General features: G+C 40.1%; 1 protein-coding gene across 14 annotated transcripts in view; it reads right to left on the minus strand.

Moving 5' to 3' along the window:
- GPHN (gephyrin) overlaps positions 1-14,865 on the minus strand; it is a 791,686-nt gene that overhangs the window by 1,920 nt on the left and 774,901 nt on the right. For all 14 annotated transcript variants that reach the window (XM_033187698.1, XM_033187697.1, XM_033187683.1 and 11 more), the window contains 2 exons: positions 11,055-11,158; positions 198-294 (listed from right to left, as the gene is read on the minus strand). In XM_033187698.1, coding sequence (XP_033043589.1) covers positions 198-294; positions 11,055-11,158 — 201 coding nt within the window. The remainder of the gene's footprint in view (positions 1-197; positions 295-11,054; positions 11,159-14,865) is intronic.

Here is a 14,865-nt window from a genome sequence, read left to right on the forward strand (position 1 = left end):
CAATAAAATAAGTAAACTTCTAATAGTTATTTTTTAACTTTTGCTATACTGTTTAGGAATAATTTGACTCATCTAACTTTTCAAAAAGGAAAATGTATAATAATTATAAAATCAGTTATAACCAAGGAAGATTATATATAAATTTGTGTTTTAACAGGATAGGTGCCTAGGCATATCTGTAGATGTGAATGACTAACCTGTACTCTGTGCCCAAGGTAGTGGTTCTTGGTGATGCCAAGTTAGTATACACCGATGGTATTCTGGACGAGGATCGAGTTTTACATCACATGATAACTACAGAATAAAGAAGAAAAGAAAACAAACTTGGTCACCTGATCATGTGACAAAACTGCAAGATGGTAGGGGTTGTGCAAAGAATATAGTGGACATGGAGACTATCCTTGGTATTCTGTTGTTGCTATCACTACCACCTTATGTTCTTTTTCTTTTTAAATAACATTCAATTAAAATGTATTTTTTCTTTTGACACAAGGTCTCACTCTGTTACCTAGGCTGGAGTGCAGTGGCACAATTATGGCTCACTGCAGCATTGACCTCCTGGGCTCAAGTGATCTTCCTGCCTTGGCCTCCTGAGTAGCTGGGACCACATGCATGTGCCACCACACTTGACTAATTTTTATTTTTTTTGTAGAGATGGCATGTTGCTATGTTGATCAGGCTGGTCTTGAACTCCTGAGCTCAAGCAATCCTCCCATCTGGGCCTCCCAGAGTACTGGATTCATAGGCATTAGCCACCATGCCTGGCCACCTTATATTCTTAATACACGAAGTCCAGGGGTTGGGTTGCTGGTGAAACGAGAAAAGAAGGTTAAGAAGATGGTGTTCAGCTTTGGTTTGTCTGGGAAAGGCTTTATTTCTCCCTTGTTCCTGAAGGATAGCTTTGCTGCATGTAGTATTTCTGGCTGGCATTTTTTTTTATCAGCACTTTAAATATATCATTCCCTTCCCTTCTGGCCTGTAAGATTTCTGCAGATACATCTACTGTTAGTCTAATATGGACTTCCTTGTATGTATGTAATTCTTTGTCTTCAACTTTTGACAAATTGGGAAGGATCTTTTGGGTTGAATATATTTGGAGACCATTGAACTTCCTGGATCTGGATGTCTATATCTCTCAACACATTTGGGATGTTTTTCAGCTATTATTTCATTAAATAAGTTTCCTATCCTCTTTCCCTTCTCTTCTTCTTCTGGACTCTGATGATAAAAATATTTGTTGATTTAAATTCAGGAAGTACAGAGAACACTACAAGGAAATATCCTCGAGAAGAGTAACCCCAAGGCACATAATCGTTCACCAAGATTCACCAAGGTTGAAATAAAGGAAAAAATGTTAAGGGCAGCCAGAGAGAAAGGTCTGGTTACCCACAAAGGGAAGCACATCAAAATAACAGCAGATCTCTCAGCAGAAACCCTACAAGCCAGAAGAGGGTGGGGACCAATACTCAACATTCTTAAAGAAAAGAATTTTCAACCCAGAATTTCATATCCAGCCAAACTAAGCTTCTTAAGTGAAGAATAAAATCCTTTACAGACAAGCAAATGCTGGGAGATTTGTCACCACCAGGCCTGCCTTACAAGAGCTCCTAAAGGAAGCACTGAACATGGAAAGGAATAACTGGTACCTGTCACTGCAAAAATACGCCAAATTGTAAAGACCATCGATGCTATAAAGAAACTGCATCAACTAATGGGCAAAATAACCAGCTAGCATCATAATGACAGGATCAAATTCACACATAACAATATTAACCTTAAATATAAATGGGCTAAATGCCCCAGTTAAAAGACATAGACTGGCAAATTGGATAAAGAGTCAAGACCCATCAGTATGCTGTATTCAGGAGACCCACCTCACGTGCAAAAACACAAATAGGCTCAAAATAAAGGGATGGAGGAAGATCTACCAAGCAAATGGAAAGCAAAAACAGCAGGGGTCGCAATCTTATCCTAGTCTCTGATAAAATTGACTTTAAATCAACAAAGATCAAAAGAGACAAAGACAGCCATTACTTAATGGTAAAGGGATCAATTCAACAAGAAGAGCTAACTATCCTAAATATATATGCACCCATACAGGAGCACCCAGATTCATCAAGCAAGATCTTAGAGACCTACAAAGAGACCTAGACTCCCACACAATAATAATGGGAGACTTCAACACCCCACTGTCAATATTAGACAGATCAACAAGACAGAATATTAACAAGGATATCCAGGACTTGAATTCAGCTTTGGATCAAATGGACCTAATAGATATCTACACAACTCTCCACCCCAAATCAACAGAATACACATTCTTCTCAGCACCACATTGCACTGATTCTAAAATTGACCACATAATTGGAAGTAAAACACTCCTCAGCAAATGTAAAAGAACAGAAATCACAACAAACTGTCTTTCAGATCACAGTGCAATCAAATTAGAACTCAGGATTAAGAAACTCACTCAAAACCGCACAACTATATGGAAACTGAACAACCTGCTCCTGAATGACTACTGGGTAAATAATGAAATGAAGGCAGAAATAAAGACGTTCTTTGAAACCAATGAGAACAAAGACACAACCCGAATCTCTGGAACATGTTTAAAGCAGTGTGTAGAGGGAAATTTATAGCACTAAATGTCCACAAGAGAAAGCAGGAAAGATGTAAAATAGACACCCTGACATCACAGTTAAAAGAACTAGAGAAGCAAGAGGAAACAAATTCAAAAGCTAGCAGAAGACAAGAAATAACTAAGATCAGAACAGAACTGAAGGAGACAGAGACACAAAAAAACCCTTCAAAAAAATCAATGAATCCAGGAGCTGGTTTTTTGAAAACATCAACAAAATAGATAGACTGTTAGCAAGACTAATAAAGAGGAAAAGAGAGAAGAGTCAAATAGACGCAAAAAAAAAAAAAGGATAAAGGGGATATCACCACTAATCCCACAGAAATACAACCACCATCACAGAATACTATAAATACCTCTATGCAAATACACTATAAAATCTAGAAGAAATGGATAAATTCCTGTACACATACACCCTCCCAAGACTAAACTAGGAAGAAGTAGAATCTCTGAATAGACAAGTAACAGGCTCTGAAATTGAGGCAATAATAAATAGCCTACCAACCAAAAAAGGTCCAGGACCAGATGGATTCACAGCCAAATTCTACCAGAAGTACAAAGAGGAGCTGGTACCATTCCTTTTGAAACTATTCCAAGCAATAGAAAAAGAGGGAATCCTCCCTAACTCATTTCATGAGGAGAGCATCATCCTGATACCAAAGCCTGGCAGAGACACAACAAAAAAAGAGAATTTTAGGCCAATATGCCGGATGAACATCAATGCGAAAATCCTCAGTAAAATACTGGCAAACCGAATCCAGCAGCACATTGAAAAGCTTATCCATCATGATCAAGTTAGCGTCATCCTTGGGATGCAAGGCTGGTTCAACACATGCAAATCAATGAACATAATCCATCACATAAACAGAACCAACGACAAAAGCCACCTGATTATCTCAACAGATACAGAAAAGGTCTTTGACAGAACTTAACAGCCCTTCATGCTAAAAAATCTCAATAAACTAGGTATTGATGGAACATATCTCAAAATAATAAGAGCTATTTATTATAAACCCATAGCCAATATCATACTGAATGGGCAAAAACTGGAAGCATTCCCTTTGAAAACTGGTGCAAGACAAGGATGCCCTCTCTCACCTCTCCTATTCATCATAGTATTGGAAGTTTTGGTCAGGGCAATCAGGCAAAAGAAAGCAATAAAGGTATTCAAATAGGAAGAGAGGAAGTCAAATTGTCTCTGTTTGCAGATGACATGATAGTATGTTTAGAAAACCCCATCGTCTCAGCCCAACATCTCCTTAAGCTGAGAAGCAACTTCAGCAAAGTCTCAGCATACAAAATCAATGTGCAAAAATCACAAGCATTCCCATACACCAATAACACACAACCAGAGAGCCAAATCATGAATGAACTCCCATTCACAATTGATACAAATAGAATAAAATACCTAGGAATCCAACTTACAAAGGATGTGAAGGACCTCTGCAAGGAGAACTACAAACCACTGCTCAACAAAATAAAAGAGGACACAAACAAATGGAAGAACATTCCATGCTCATGGATAGGAAGAATCAATATCATGAAAAAGTAATTTATAGACTCAATGCTATCCCCATAAAGCTACCACTGATTTTCTTCACAGAATTGGAAAAAACTGTTTTAAAGTTCATATGGAACCAAAAAAGAGCCCACATTGCCAAGAAGATCCTAAGCCAAAAGAACAAAGCTGGAGGCATCACACTACCTGACTTCAAACTATATTACAAGGCTACAGTAACCAAAACAGCATGGTACTGGTACCAAAACAGACATACAGACCAATGGAACAGAACGGAGGCCTCAGAAATAACACCACACATCTACAACCATCTGATCTTTCACAAACCTGACAAAAACAAGCAATGGGGAAAGGATTCCCTGTTTATTAAATGGTGCTGGGAAAACTGGCTAGCCATATGTAGAAAGCTGAAACTAGATCCCTTCCTTTTTTTTTTTCTTTTTTTGAGACGGAGTCTTGCTCTGTCGCCCAAGCTGGAGTGCAGTGGCCAGATCTCTGCTCACTGCAAGCTCCGCCTCCCGGGTTCACGCCATTCTCCTGCCTCAGCCTCCCGAGTAGCTGGGACTACAGGCGCCCGCCACTTCGCCCGGCTAGTTTTTTGTACTTTTTAGTAGAGACGGGGTTTCACTGTGTTAGCCAGGATGGTCTCGATCTCCTGACCTTGTGATCCGCCCGCCTCGGCCTCCCAAAGTGCTGGGATTACAGGCTTGAGCCACCGCACCCGGCCTGGATCCCTTCCTTACACCTTATACAAAAATTAACTCAAGAGTGATTAATTACTTACATGTCAGACCTAAAACCATAAAAACCCTAGAAGAAAACCTAGGCAATACCATTCAGGACATAGGCATGGACAAAGACTTCATGACTAAAACACAAAAAGCAATGGCAACAAAAGCCAAAATTGATAAATGGGATCTAATTAAACTGAAGAGCTTCTGCACAGCAAAAGAAACTATCAGCAGTGTGAACAGGCAACCTACAGAATGGGAGAAAATTTTTGCAATCTATCATTCTGATGAAAGGTTAATATCCAGAATCTACAAAGAATTCAAACAAATTTACAAGAAAAAAAACAACCCCATCAAAAAGTGGGCAAAGGATATGAACAGACACTTCTCAAAAGAAGACATTTATTACGGCCAACAGACATATGAAGAAATGCTCATCATCACTGGTCATTAGAGAAATGTAAATCAAAACCACAATGAGACACCATCCCATGGCAGTTAGAATGGCGATCATTAAAAAGTCAGAAAACGACAGATGCTGGAGAGAATGTGGAGAAATAGGAACGCTTTTACACTGTTGGTGGGAGTGTAAATTAGTTCAACCATTGTGGAAGACCGTGTGGCGATTCTTCAAGGATCTAGAACTAGAAATACCATTTGACCCAGCAATTCCATTACTGGGTATATACCCAAAGGATCATAAATTATTTTACTATAAAGACACATGCACATGTATATTTATTGCGGCATCATTCACAATAGCAAAGACTTGGAACCAACCCAAATATCCATCAATAATAGACTGGATAAAGAAAATGTGGCATATATACACCATGGAATACTATGCAGCCTTAAAAAAGATGAGTTCATGTCCTTTGCAGGGACATGGATGAAGCTGGAAACCATCATTCTCAGCAAACCATCACAAGGACAGAAAACCAAACACCACATGTTCTCACTCATAGGTGGGAATTGAACAATGAGAACACATTGACACAAGGAGGGGAACATCACACACTAGGGCCTGTTGGGGGTTGGGGCGGTGGGGTTCTGGGGGAGAAATAGCATTAGGAGAAGTACATAATGCAAATGACAAGTTGATGGGTGCAGGAAACCAACATGGCACATGTATACATATGTAACAAACCCACATGTTGTGCACATGTACCCCAGAACCTAAAGTATAATAAAAAAAAATTTGTTGACTTAATGATGGCCCATAAGTCTTATAGGCTTTCTTCATTCTTTTTCATTGTTATTTCTTTTTTTCCCCTTTAGAGTGAGTAATTTCAAATGACCTGTCTTCAAGTTCAGAAAGTCTTTGGCTTGATAAAGTCTGTTGTTGAAGCTCTCTATTGTATTTTTTATTTCATGTATTGAATTCTTCAGCTGCAGGATTTTTTTTTATGATTCCTATCTCTGTTGAATTTCTCATTTATATCATAAATTGTTTTCCTGATTCTGTTGATTTGTCTCTCTATATTTTTTCTTATATCTATTGAGTTTCCTTCAGATAATTATTTTGCATTTATTTTCTAGCAGGTCATTGATTTTCTTTTCATTTGGGTCTGTTACTAGAGACCCATTATGTTCCTTTGGTGTTATCATATCTGCTTGCTTTTTTGTGTTTCTTGTGAGCCTGCATTAATCTGTGCACCTGGTGGAACTATTCTTTCTTCCAGTCTTTCTTGTTTCCATAGAAAAAGACTTTCATTTGCAGTTGGGTTTTAGTGTGCCAGTTGGGGTGTGGTGACTTTTTCAATAGGTATAGTGGTATAGTTTCCATGCAGCATCTTCAGGTGCATTCACGGCGAGCAGTAACTGTGGGTGCCTCAGTTACCTAGTCCATGGAAGTTTGTGGAAGTGGTGGTGGTGGTGGCATAGGTTGCTAATATTCAGTGTTAAGGGCTTTTAGTATCTTCCTTATTCTTATTTTCTCCACAATGGGAAGATATAGCCTAGGGAGATCCCTCTTTGTGTCAAATCTGACATGGCCTACAGGAAGGCCTACTGGAGCACTGGGTTCCTGGTACCGGTGCTTAGAGTGGATGTGGGGCCAGGGTCCTAGGTTCAGGGTCTTGTGAACCTATTGTGGCACCTGGGTCTGGGGGTGCTTGCTTTCTTTCTCTGGTAGGCTTGGGTGTAGGTTGTCCACAGAGCCAGGGTCTGTGACTTTGGGTACCCCTTAGCAGTTTGGGTTCAGGTGGCTGAGTTGTAGCTATGATTCTGTCCCTGGGGGGCAGGGCCCAGTTGCCCCTGGACGTTTTGGCCTAGGGAGCAGGCTATCGTTGCTATCTAGGAACCTGAGTCAAGAGGGCTTAGTGGTAACCTAGGTCCCAGGGGATAAGGCGGTGTGTAGTAGTGACCCTAGACCCTGTGCTGGTGGGGCTTGGTAGAATCCCAGACTTTGTGCAGCCAGGTGCAGCAGCAGTAAGTAATCCAGACTAGTGGGGCACAGCTGTCATTTGGGCCCTGGGGTGGGGGCAGTAAACAGCATAGCAATGACTGTACTTGCTAGGAAGAGGTGTTTCTCAGCTGCTCAGACACTAGGGGGCTAGTCTAGCTTCAGGAAAGGAGAGTAGGAAGTTGTTTGACCTGTAGGATGAGGTGTCTCAGCTCAGCCACTGCTCCGTTTCCCTGGGTTGTGGGTACTACCTTGGCATAGTTCCAGATGCCCAGCTGCTCAGTTCAGCCAGGGCACCAGTTTCCTGGGGGTGATGTGCTGCTTCAGCTCAGGCCTTGGGGACATGACTGTACTGGGTGGCTCTGGCACCTTTTCTCTGGGATAGACGGTGCTGCTTTAGCTTAGGTACTAGACTGCATGATTACTTTGGACAGCAAAAGCACCATTTCCTGGGATGCTGGGTGCTGCTTCAACTTAGGCTAGTATACGACTGAACTTAGGGAGGCATGATTGCTCTGAGCAGCCAAGATACTGTTTTCCTAGGAGGCAGTATATGGCTTTAGCTCTGGCTGAGGGGGATGTGAGGGGTGCTAGGTGGAGTAGCTCCACCTCTATTTGCCTCCACTGGGAAAGTTGTAACAGCTGCTTGCATCTCAGCCTGTGGATGTCAGGCCGCAGTGTTGGGGTAGCACTGGGAATGAAGGGGTGCTGTGACTACTTGCTCCCAGAGCAAGAAAACTCTAGCCACAGTTCCAATTCCAACATGGTGTAAGTGCAGTAGTTGCATAGGCCACATAGGTTGGAGCACAGCATTGGCTCCTTTACTGGGGGGAACATAGCTCTGTGGACTCCAGGAAGTTCCTTCAGCTGGGCTTCATGCTTGTGAGGACCGCAGGGTATCCCCCTGTCAGGTCTGTAGGTGTCCAAAGTGTTGATGGGGGTTGCTGGGATCCTCTGCTTAACTCCTTGCCAAGGGAGTTCTTCGTGGTTCCCAGCTGATCCAGCTGGCGGATGTGATGGTGGAGGCCTGGTGTTTCCTTCTGTTCTCTATGTGACCATCCTGAGTTTCTGTGCTCACCAGGGTTTCTGTTACTCCACTGATACACTCTGTTGCTCTTCTTCAGTTTTTTCCATTAAAATGCAGTTATTTATTCATTGTTCTGGCTGTGTTTGTGAGGGGGATGGGCATGAGGGACTTATAGTTGGCTATCTTCTAGAACATGCTTTCCCCCTTTCCTGTCTCTTAATCACTGCCTGTTAATATTAATGGAAGTTACTCCAGGTATGTTTCTAGCAAAGAAAGTTGATAACAAGGGCGGTATAGAGTGCTTTAATGGGATATTAAGGAAACACATGATAGAATGTCCTTGCATGGAAACACGGGGTCAGTAATCCTATTTGATGAATTGCTAGGATTGTGCTCCTTCCTTTTTTTGTTTTTTACCAGATGCTTTGGAAGTGTTTCTTATTGTGTACTGAAAATGAGAAGATTTTCACCTCCAACCTAAGTGACCAAGGAAATAAGGGAAATGTTTGTTCTAAACCGATGCTCTTCTGAATGCTTTGATATAAAAGGATGACATTTTATTTTCGTTAATTTTTTTACATTTTATTTTTGTTACTTGTTTTAGAGGCAGGGTGTTGCTATGTTGCCCAGGCTGGTCTCAAACACTTGGCCTCATGCAATCCTCCTGCCTGAGCCTCCTGAGTAGCAGGGATTACAGGCGAGTGCCACTGTGCCTAGCAAGGATGACATAATCTGCACTGACACATAGAATGGCCACATCAGAGTCCAACAGTATGATTTACCAACAGCAGCCTTTAACACTGACTCCCACTTCCTGAAAGCAGCAAGCAATGGTAAAGGCAATGGCTGTGGCATCTATTCTGAAGAACAGTAATAAGTGGTATGGGTAAGCTGCATCTTTTATGGTCTGAAAAGAGAGATAAGACCACGTTTCAAGGAAGTATATGTTTATGTTTTAAAGTGTCTGTTGTGTCAGTACTGATGTGGGGGTGATCTGGAAAGCTAAGAAACAAAAGAAACAAATAGCCGAGCATACTGATGACCCATACTGGCAGTCCCAATGACACTGCTATGAGAGAAAGGCAGTTGACTGATTTTTTGACCACTTCTCAATATCCTTTGCTGACAGGAAATGGGCAACATTAGGAACAACATATCAAGTATCAGTCTGATTATAGAGTACCATCTCATCTTTGTTGTCAGAACAGATGGTTGCCACAATGTCTGTTTTAAAGAAGAGATAGTGGATGTTACAATAAGAAATAAATGAAAGGATTCATAAGAGATCTGCAAAGTCAAAGGGAAGCCTTCTTTCTCTCTCTAATAATGTGAATTTTTATTTCCTTAATTAAATAAATATGAAGATAGTAAATTCAGTATTACTGGTTTGACTGTCTAAATCTAAGCTTTATGACTCTGACTTCTGACTTGATCAGAATACTTTTTGTTCATGGATGGTTTTTCTTTCTTTTTCCACTTAATTTCAAATTTGATTACCACTGCGATTATTGAAAAAAAATCTAGTTAAATTTTTCATGAAATTTTAAGGAGACTGTTTCATATCCTAGTCCACAAAGTTCTTAGCATTTAAACAGTCAATGTTCAGAATATTGAAAGCCTAGATTTTCTTAATGTTTTTATCCTATGTATTCTCAGAGTAATATTTTTTTAACATTTTATGTTTTTATTTTTATTTTGAGATGAAGTTTTGCTCGTTTTCCAGGCTGGAGTGCTATGGCACGATCTTGGCTCACTGCAACCTCCACCTCCCGGGTTCAAGCGATTCTCCTGCCTCAGCCTCCTGAATAGCCGGGATTACAGGCACCCACTACCACGCCAAGCTAATTTTTTCTACTTTTAGTAGAGACGGGGTTTCACCATGTTGGCCAGGCTGGTCTCAAATTCCTGACTTCAGGTGATCCACCAGCTTTGGCCTCCCAAAGTGCTGGGATTACAGGCGGGAGCCATTGAGATTGGCCTAATATTTTATCTGTTATGTTTTTTGTTCTTTCTGTCCACTAATCATGGCATTCTGCCATATTTGAATTTACGTTGGAACTCTTGGAAAGTAATGGTTTGGTACTGTAGTTTATATTGCTAAGAACATTATTCATCAGTCACACAGAAAGTGTATAACATAATTAGTTGAGTAGTAGTAAATCACATTGAAGTTAGTGTTGGTGGAGAAGGAGACCGAATTTCCAAGTGACTTTTACCATGGCATATTTCTCAGCCTTAGCAGTTCTCTTCCAAACAATATGGTTATCCTTTCCCTGCTGAATTACCAGGATCTCTTTCCAGTCCTTTGTCTTCTTCTGAATTGTTTAAAATTTATTGTTGAAGTCACCGAAAAAGTGAGCAGGTTAATTGCTGTCCCTGTGAGTTTGCGTGGGGAAAAGAAAATTCTCCCTTGTTCCAGACAGGTCTAGTGTTAGGGTGGAGCCAGATATATCCTATTAACCGTGTTGTCCTTAAGCATCACTCAAGTTTTTAAGCCGTGCTCTCTGGACTCGTATATGGACTTCTATCTGGAGAAAATGATTCACTTTAGAAGTCATGAAGGAAGAGAATAAAAGGGATCCTTTTCCCTACACTTTCTAGTACACAGGGGAGAATATAATCACATTTTCCATCAAAACAAATAGAAAACTCTAGATGTTTATTTTGGACAGTTAGGAAATCATATTGCTGTTACCAGGCTTCCATTTTGGTTTCTGGTCATTAGAAAGCATTACCCTTGCTTTGATGATGGTTGGCCGAGGATCCAAGATGCCCTGCATTTTCCTCAGTGCAGGCACAACAAAGAGATTGCAGGTGACGACAGCCGATACAGGATTCCCTGAAAGTCAACCAAGGAGTTATTAATAATACACTGTGTAACAATTTGCCAAATAGTTATGTCTGTCTATATCTTCGGGTATCAGAATGTGACAGAAGTGACTAGGCACGATTTTTCCTCTTCTGAATCACCTTGAATCCAACCAGAACAGAGGTATAGTCAACTAAATGCCACAGGGGGTATAAACATTTGCATCTTTCAGTAAAATGGAGAATTCTGCTGCCCAGAAGCTGTTTAACACCATTTGTTTCTGCTTTCCTGAGCCAGTTGAAAGCCATTACTAATCTTATTATCAAGATTACTCATTACTAATCTTGTTTTAAAGCCATTTACAAGTTTTATATATCTATTTGCTATTTTTTAAGCATTTAAAAATTACTATAGTATTACAAACTTGGTACCCAAACTGAGAAAATATAAACATAAGGAAACTTATTTATAACCTTCACTACCTAGATATTCCTTTAATTACAAAAAACAAACAAACAAACAAACAAACAAATGATTTAAGATGTGTCTTAAGGACCTGAAGATGAATACTGTTATGGATTGAATTCATATGATAAAGCTATAACTCCAATATGATTGACTGTATTTGGAGATAGGGCCTTTAAGGAGGTAATTAAGGTAAATGAGGTCATAAAGGTGTGGTTGTAATCCAATAGGACTGATGTCCTTATAGAAAGAGGAAGAGACACCAGGAGTCTATACACATACAGGAAAGATCATGTGAAGACACAGTGAAAAGGTTGCTGTCTACAAGCCAGGAAGAGAAGCCTCACCAGAAGCCAACCTTGCTGGCACCTTGATTTTGGACTTCCAGCCTCCAGAACTGTAATAAAATACATTTCTGTTGTTTAAGCTACCCAGTCTGGGCCAGGCGCAGTGGCTCATGCCTGTAATCTCAGCACTTTGGGAGGCCACGGCGGTTGGATCACAAGGTCAGGAGACCGAGACCATCCTGGCTAACACTGTGAAACCCCGTTTCCAATAAAAATACAAAAAATTAGCCGGGCGTGGTGGCGGGCACCTATAGTTCCAGCTACTCGGGAGGCTGAGGCAGGAGAATGGCGTGAACCTGGGAGGTGGAGCTTGCAGTGAGCTGAGATCGCGCCACTGCACTCCAGCCTGGGCGACAGAGCGAGACCCTGTCTCAAAAAAATAAGCTACCCAGTCTGTGGTATTCTGTCATGGCAGCCTGAGCAGACTAATAGAAATACCAAATTCTTTTAAAGTTATGAGAGGAATTTGAGGAACTCCACTATATCTCTCCAAGAAGAAATCTAGGTGTGTCATACACTTCAAAGGAGGAAGGGTGGGCTGTGAAGAAGCAAACAACCACCTGGGCTGTAAATAACAGATTTGATTTCTTGTGTGGCATTATTATCTAACCAAGCTGTGAGATCTTGGCAAGTTTCAAAGTTTTTTGAGTCTGACTTTACTCATCTATGAAATGAAAGGTTTGCACTACACGATTCTCAACATCTCTTCTGGTTCTAAAATTCCAATTGTTTTAATACTTTTATACAGTTCTATGTAAGTATGAATGTATCACCTGGAGTGGGGAATGTGCTACTAGATTTTTAGGTTCCGTTGGCCTGGCTAAACACTGCTTATTGCATCATCAAGTCAAAAGGCAATAGTCAGTTTAGCCTATTATTAGCTATAATCATACCTCCAATTCTCTTCTACCTACAAAAGTGCTTAAGAATAAATTTTTTAAGGTGCAAAAAGTGACAAGTGACACTAATAATTTCAATGGAAAAATGACTTGTCCACAGAACAGCAGACTCTTAAAAAGATTCAATTACTTTCCCTTGCCTCAAAATATAAGCAGATAGAATATTTTTTCTGGAAAAGCAAAACAAAAACTCAAACAAATAAAAAAGCCATTGTTCATCAAGGATTATAAAATCCTTATAATACTACTACTTTATAACATTACTGTATAAAAAATGAAGTGCTCCAATTATTTTAGAGGCGGGGTCTTGCTATGTATGAAAAAGGATTGGAAGGACTGATATAAAAAACTTGTAATAGTGGTTTATCTATATGTGTGTGTTGGAGGATTATGGTTAACACTTTTTTATGCTTATCTGTATTTTCTGATTTTTACAACAGTGAGCATCACTCTAGCAACGTTAAAAATGTCAAATAAAGCAAGTAAATACACAAAACTTTGATTTAAAACTTGTCAAGATTAGGGATGGCTTTAATGCACGGCCTGCAAGAAAGCAGAGATACAGTTTTGAAATGGAAAATCCTTGTAAAGCTGCGCATGGTGGCTCATGCCTGTAATCCCAAAACGTTGGGAGGCTGAGGCAGGTGGATGGCTTGAGCTCAGAAGTTGAGACCAGCCTGGGTGACATGGCGAAACCCCGTCTCTACAAAAAATACAAAAATTAGCCAGGGGTGATAGCAAGCACCTATAGTCCCAGCTACCTGGGAGGCTGAGGTGGGAGAATGGCTTGAGCCTAGGAGGCAGAGGTTGTAGTGAGCTGAGATCACGCTGCTGCACTCTAGCCTGGGCGACAGAGCCAGACCTCGTCTCAAAAAATCCCGCAAAAAACAAACAAACAACAACAACAACAAAAACATCAAGAGAGGCAAGAAAATCCTTGTAAATGGAACCACTTTGCACATTCTACAATCTGAACATGTGAGTTTCCACTGCCCTCTGTTGGTTCACTCAGGCTGAACAGATAAGGTTTCAAATTAAAAGTAGGAATTTGAAAATAGGTTTTAATTTTATAACATCTTTGGCATAATGGTGAAATAGGCTCCCACAGTAACATTCTTTGTTAAATATCACTGATGGTCTGTAGGTTAAGTCATATCTTCTGTAGACAAAAGAGGCTCTTCCAGGCCAAATGAAGCTAGGAAAAGGAGCACATTTCTTTATACAATGGCTATCAGAACATCCAAGGAATTATGAAAGGTCCTAAGGAGTTTCATGTTACAGATACATTCTGAAGACTATTTTACTTAAATGTCCTCTCTCTGAAAATTTTCTATATGATAGAAATCTAATCTCTTTAATGCTTATAGATAGGGGCTTAAAATGTTTTTAAAGTTTAACATTTTTCTGCCTGCTTCCATTTCTTTACATTTCCATTTTGAGATTTACTTGACATAAAAAACAAATAAATATCCCACAGTCATGAGATTTGTAAATCTCAAAGAAATAAGTTATTTTCTAAAAAAGTCTGTGCCAAAAAATAGAGAACTGAACAGAATGATCAGAGGATAATTTTAAAGTTAAAAAAAAAACAAATAGATGCATAAAACTTTTAGACTGTTTTAAAATTTATCAAGATTCATCATGACTTTAAATATATAACCCCAAATCACTAAAAATTTGAATTTGAAAATCCTTGTGAACTGAATCCACTTTGCTCTTTCTATAATCTGAACACGTAAGTTTCTGCTCACATTGGGGCAAGCATGGGAATGGAGAAGTTGTAGACTGATGATGAGTGGGATTTGGCTGAGAAGCACTAGTACCAGTAGTAGCCTGACCTTTCCTCTTCCCCCTCCCCTCAACCAGCCCAAATCTGGTAGGGACCAGAGGCAGCTTTGTATTTTCTGATTTGGTATTTGCATGGGTGACTCAAGGCACTTTGGCCTCTAGAGCACAATACTTCTGGTTATGAGAGGTATTAGGCTGCTAACTTCGACCAGTTTCCTACAACAAAAAAGCAGGTGCC

Source organism: Trachypithecus francoisi, unplaced genomic scaffold, assembly GCF_009764315.1.
Source record: "Trachypithecus francoisi isolate TF-2019V2 unplaced genomic scaffold, Tfra_2.0 Lachesis_group3, whole genome shotgun sequence".
NCBI lineage: Eukaryota > Metazoa > Chordata > Mammalia > Primates > Cercopithecidae > Trachypithecus > Trachypithecus francoisi.